General features: G+C 39.5%; 1 protein-coding gene across 1 annotated transcript in view; it reads right to left on the bottom strand.

The window, feature by feature from the left end:
- Window positions 1-1,943: 1,943 nt before the first annotated feature.
- The window catches only part of KRCC1 (lysine rich coiled-coil 1), a 29,921-nt gene continuing 25,804 nt past the window's right edge, over window positions 1,944-6,060 (bottom strand). The window contains exon 4 of the mRNA XM_045368925.2: window positions 1,944-3,322. Coding sequence (XP_045224860.2) covers window positions 2,521-3,300 — 780 coding nt within the window. The 5' untranslated portion in view covers window positions 3,301-3,322 and the 3' untranslated portion in view covers window positions 1,944-2,520. The remainder of the gene's footprint in view (window positions 3,323-6,060) is intronic.

Below are 6,060 nucleotides of genomic sequence, written 5' to 3'. Positions count from 1 at the left end.
CCTCTGATGGCCTCTCAAAGTGCTGGCATTACAGGCATGAGCCACCGTGCCTGGCCTGTGTGTTTGAAATTTATTATGGGAACTGGCTCATGTGAAATGATTATGGAGACTGAGAAGACCTACAATCTGCCATCTGTAAGATGCATAACTAGGAAACCCTGTGGTTTAATTCAGTCAGTGTGAAGGCCTGGGAACTTGGGGGTTAGGGTGGGATTAGGTTAGGGTGTAAGTTCTAGCTGAATGTGAAACCCTGAGAACCAGGAGCACCAATGTCCAAGGAAAGGAGAAGATGGATGTCTCAACAAAAAAAGAGTAGGCAAATTTGCCCTTTTTCCTCCTTTTTATTCTGCTTGGGGCCTCAACAGATTGGATGATCACATTGGGAAGGCCATCTGCTTTACTAATTCACCAATTCAAATGTTATTAATCTCTTCTGGAAACACCTTCACAGACACACCCAGAAACAATGTTTACCAGATACTCAGACATCCCTTAGCCCAGTCAAGGTGACACACACAATTAAAAATCACAGATGATTAAAAAAATAACAGATGGGAAGAGTTAGAGTATAGGCATGCTAATAAAAGTTTAAGTAATAATGATTTTATCCAGTGTTTATTTTTTCAGGCTAAAAGTTGTATTTTAGAATACAAAATGGGAAGGGCAGTTAACTTTTGTTTGTGAATTTCCATCTCCCTACCATGGTAAAAATAATTTTAGCAAAACAACTTTAATGTTAATATTATAATAGACATGTAAGCACAACATTGCAGAATACAAAGAGAATTTTTTTCTGTTTTCTTTTTTTAAGTGGGGCTTGGGAATTTTCATTTCACAGTCTCCTTGTTATCCAAGGCATTTTTAGAGGCCAGTCTTTCTAGTCATATTTGATAATGAGGAAGATGAACTAATTGACTTCCTCAAAGTCACATAACAACTTCATGGCATAGCTGAGACTAGACTCCTGGGATTCAGATTCTCAGGCCATCAGTCTCTCTACAACAAAACAGTGATGCTTAAATACTTTAGATGCATATCACAAAAAAGGGGATTATTATAATGAAAACACTGATTAGGACAAGATAATTTAATGGCATTTTATTTCCGATAAACCCTTCTCTCTTCAGTTTTAACTATTTGAAAAAATTGTGGGCATGTCAGAGGCATGTAAACTAGAGTAACTCCATCTTGAATAGCAGCTGGGTAAAATGAGGCTGAAACCTATTGGGCTGTATTCCCAGATGGTTAAGGCACTGTAAGCCACAGGATGACATAGGAGGTCAGCACAAAATACAGATCATAAAAACCTTGCTGATAAAACAGGTTGCAGAAAAGAAGCCGGACAAAACCCACCAAAACCAAGATGGCCACCGAGAGTGACCACTGGTCGTCCTCACTGCTAAACTCCCACGAGGGCCATGCCAGTTTACAAATGCCATGGCAACGTCAGAAATTACCCTATATGGCCTAAAAGGGGGATGCGTATCAAGAAATTACCATAAAAATGGGCAACCAGCAGCCCTCTGGGCTGCTCTGTCTGTGGAATAGCCATTCTTCTATTCCTTTACTTTCCTAATAAACTTGCTTTCACTTTATTCTATGGGCTTGCCTTGAATTCTTTCTTGTGTGAGATCCAAGAACCCTCTCTTGGGGTCTATATTCAGACCTCTTTCCTGTAACATCGTTCTGGCGACCAGTGAAGGGACTATAGTGAGGAAACCCCCGACCCAAAAGCTAACTTTGGGTAAGTGGTGGGGTCCTGTAATACTCAGTCATAGATTTCCACCTTAAAAACCAGGTTCACATGTGAGTAAGCAAGGAACTTTTACAACTTTAAAGTGTGACCTACCCAAAAGATCTTGCCTCTTAAGTATGAACTGCCAAGTTATTCTCTCCTCCTCCCAAAAGAAAAATCATTGTTAAATAGACTGACACACAACATGTAGAAATTAGAATACTTTATTATAAATATTTCCAGAATATAAACTGATTTTGTATCAAGATTATTTGAAACTCTAGAAACTTTATGTAACCTAAGATTATAATGTATTTCATTTTCCACTTTCCAGCCTAGAAAATACACTGCAAGTTAGATCTAATACAGGAGAAAAAAATTGCTTCATAGAGAAAAACCAATGAACATAAAATACCCAACTCAAAACTGTAACAAACCCAATCAAGAAACAGATTGTGCAAAGTCCATTAATCCTCCAATTTAAAATAAATAACCTCCCAAGAGAAAATAATTCTACCATCAAAGCAATTTGATGAATAAAAGCAGAGTGACTTTCATTAAAGGAAATTACACTATATGTCAAAAAAATGTAATAATGCTTTTAGAAAATGAGGAAAAGTAATTTCTGTGTTGGAGAGCAAGCATGCTAAACACTTTCTGTTCACTTGGCCTTTGTTAGAAGTTAACCTATTCACATAAGAAAAGTGGTATGAACATGGACATCATAAAACCAAGCTCTCACCTATTTTTTCAACTTAACTTTGGAAGAACCAACTTTGAAAGCTTCAAAATCCAAGAATAGACTGGTCCCAAAGCATTTCCTCCTCTGTCCTTTCTTGGCCTTGTTCCTTTTTCTTTTTTGTACGCTTACGTTCCTCTTTCTTAGAGACTACATCTCGGCTTTTTTTCTCCTTTCGATTCTTAAGCTTTTCTGTACTGACATGTACGGTTTCTATTTCCACCTCTGTCTTCTTTCTTTGGATGCTCTTGTGTTTGTCTAAATCAATTTCCTCACAACTTTTTTTTCTCTTATGCTTGGACTGCTCCTCCTCTGATTTTTCTCTGCCTTCCTCTGGGCGCCTTTTCCTCTTCTGATATATCTGTCTGTGACTGGCTTGATGAGTACTGATACTGTTATCTGAGGAGAAGTGCTTGTAAACTCTAGATTCTACACCATGTGAGCCACAAATATATTCTTGCTGATTAAAGTTCAGGGGTACTGGTTTTTCTGAGAAACAGTCCCTGGTGAACTGACAGTAGCTCAGAGAGTCTAGTCTCAATCTGCTGTCATGGGCTGGTAACCACTGAGGCAACGGATTTTCCACTGTTTGTGAAATATTGCATGATCTTGGGTAGGTCTGGATGGTTTCAGATGGGAGTCTCTGGTCAAACATTCTATATGTGGGTCTGGAATTAACCTCTCCTTTGTACCCACAGGTTTCCAAATAGTCCCCTCTCATCTTTCTGAAACAAGTCTTTGGCTCTAAGCCTCTGGCTTTCTGTACTTTAATATAATCTTCAAGTTCATCTTGAAAAGAGTCATATGTCTTCTTTGAATGCTTCATTAGGTTGACAAAATGGGATTTTCTGCAAAGAAGGGAGAAAATTCTTACCAGATTATCTTGTCCAGAGCATTTCCTTTGCTCTTTTTTTTTTTTTTTTTTTTTTTCCGAGATGGAGTCTCGCTCTCTCACCCAGACTGGAGTGCAGTGGGGGTGCTCTTGGGTCACTGCAACCTCTGCCTCCTGGGTTCAAGCGATTCTCCTGCCTCAGACTCCCGAGTAGCTGGGATTACAGGCACATGCCCCCACGTCCTGCTAATTTTTGTATTTTTAGTAGACACAGGGTTTCACCATGTTGACCAGGCTGGTCTCAAAGTGCTGGCCTCAAGCGATCCACCCACCTCGGCCTCCCAAACTGCTAGGATTACAGGCATGAGCCACTGCACCCGGCCTCCTTTGCTCTTGGTAAGAGCTTTGAAAAACAAAGCAGCTCAAACAAATTACAACTTAGTTCAGCATAAAAGTTGAGTATCTTGACATTATATGCCAAAGGGTAGCATCAGGATGGTCAGATACCTCCCAGGTCATGTACCAGTAACTTTAACCTTCTCAGAAGTGAGAGGAAAAGGGCAGAAGGGAACTGATACACATGGTGCTGTCACAGGGACAAAATGTGAGACAAGCAGGGATGTGTGGATAGGAACCACACAACCATGGTGGGTGTCTTGGTATTAATGTTCAAATAACTTCTGAAGTTCTCATGAATTGGTTTCCTATATATTAGGTTTCTAAGACAAGTAAAAGAACCACAGATATAGAATTTGATTTTTAAAATCTTCAGTTTACTCAAGATAAAATAAACATACTCACCTGACGAGAGTACTGTAAGACTTAACAATAAAAGGATGTTTATAAAATGGATTGGGAATGCTGAAAATTGGAAATTCAGTTATACGATGAAAACTACTTTTAGGTATCAGGTATGAGGGAAGATGAAGGAACAGAGTTCTGTATCTTCTGTGTAGGCTTGGATTTCATTCCACTACTTCTGATTGGTGAAAAAAGCATTCTAGAATGTCTTCTGGTTTGTTCTCTCTTAAAGTACTGGTGAGAGGCATAAGGGAAGAAACAGGGTGAAAACTGAAAGGGGATAGGGCTGATGTGGAGAAAAGTTTCAGAAGAAACTTACAGTAGATACACCGTTTTTGTTTACTTGATTCTTTTTTGGGGGGAGGGGCAGGACTGTTCCTGATTCTTTCCTTTCCTCACCTCAAATCCTGAATAAATACAAATACAGCAGAAAATGTACTTACTATGAAATTATAATGCCATATATGTGTGTGTGTGTGTGTGTGTGTGTGTGTGTGTATATATATACATATATATATATATTTTTTTTTGAGACAGAGTGTTGCCCTATCGCCCTGGCTGGACTTCAATGGCACGATCTCGTCTCACTGCAACCTCCACCTCTGGGGTTCGAGTGATTCTCTTGCCTCAGCCTCCTGAGTAGCTAGGACTACAGGTGCGCACCACCACACCTGGCTAATTTTTGTATTTTTAGTAGAGATGGGGTTTCACCATGTTGGCTAGGCTGGTCTCCAACTCCTGACCTCAGGTGATCTGCCTGCCTCGGCCTCCCAAAGTGCCGGGATTACAGGTGGGAGCCACTGTGTCCCACCTGCCCTTTATATTTTTGGTGATACAGTTTATCTCAAAAAATTAGGAGGGCGTATATCCCATATAGAACTGAATATTTCTTCAGCTCTCAGAAACAAGGCTTGTTTCTGCTAAAGGGAAGAAATGTTCAATTCTACATGGGATATACTCCCTCCTAATTTTTTGAGGCTAATGATCAGCCAGTTTTTCAAATTTGGAAATTTGAGGTTAAAAAGAAAATCTAAATGAAGCCTAGTTTGTCAAGTTAGAAAACATAGTTCCTGTTCAACTTAAAATAGTATAAAAATTCTGACTAAAAAACTAATAAAAAATAATGTAACAAATACTTGCTTAAATATGGGCAAATTATTTTAACCTATACTTCAGAAAAGAATATATGCAAATAGCCAATAAGCACAGGAACAGATGTTTAAAAGCACTGATCAGCAAGTAAATATGAATTAAAACCACAATGAGATACCACTATGCACTTACTAGAATGACTAAAATGAAAAAGACTGACAATACCAGTGCTGATAAGGATCTGAAACTCTCATACATTGTTGATAGGAATGTAAAATGGTACAACCACTTGAAAAACAGTTTGGCAATTTCTTTTTTTTTTTTTTTTTTTTTTTTGAGACGGAGTCTCGCTCTGTCGCCCAGGCTGGAGTGCAGTGGCGCGATCTCGGCTCACTGCAAGCTCCGCCTCCCGGGTTCACGCCATTCTCCTGCCTCAGCCTCCCGAGTAGCTGGGACTACAGTTGCCCACAACCGCGCCCGGCTAATTTTTTGTATTTTTAGTAGAGACGGGGTTTCACCGTGGTCTCGATCTCCTGACCTTGTGATCCGCCCGCCTCGGCCTCCCAAAGTGCTGGGATTACAGGCGTGAGCCACCGCGCCCGGCCGACAATTTCTTAAGAAGTTAAACATACATTTACCATATGAATGCAGTTATTCTATTTCTAGGTATTTACTTAAAGGAAAAGGAGATACAGTCATGCACTGCATAACAATGTTTTGGTCAACAATGGACTAAATGAATATATGATGGTGGTCCCATAAAATTATAGTGGCGCTGAAAAATTCACTATAATGTGAATAACGCACAATGCATTATTCATGTGTTTGTAGTGACGCTGGTATAAACAAATCTACTATACT

The sequence above is a fragment of the Macaca fascicularis genome, chromosome 13 (genome assembly GCF_037993035.2).
Source record: "Macaca fascicularis isolate 582-1 chromosome 13, T2T-MFA8v1.1".
NCBI lineage: Eukaryota > Metazoa > Chordata > Mammalia > Primates > Cercopithecidae > Macaca > Macaca fascicularis.
Note: the sequence above shows the minus strand (reverse complement) of the source record. Positions and strands in the feature narration are given on the sequence as shown.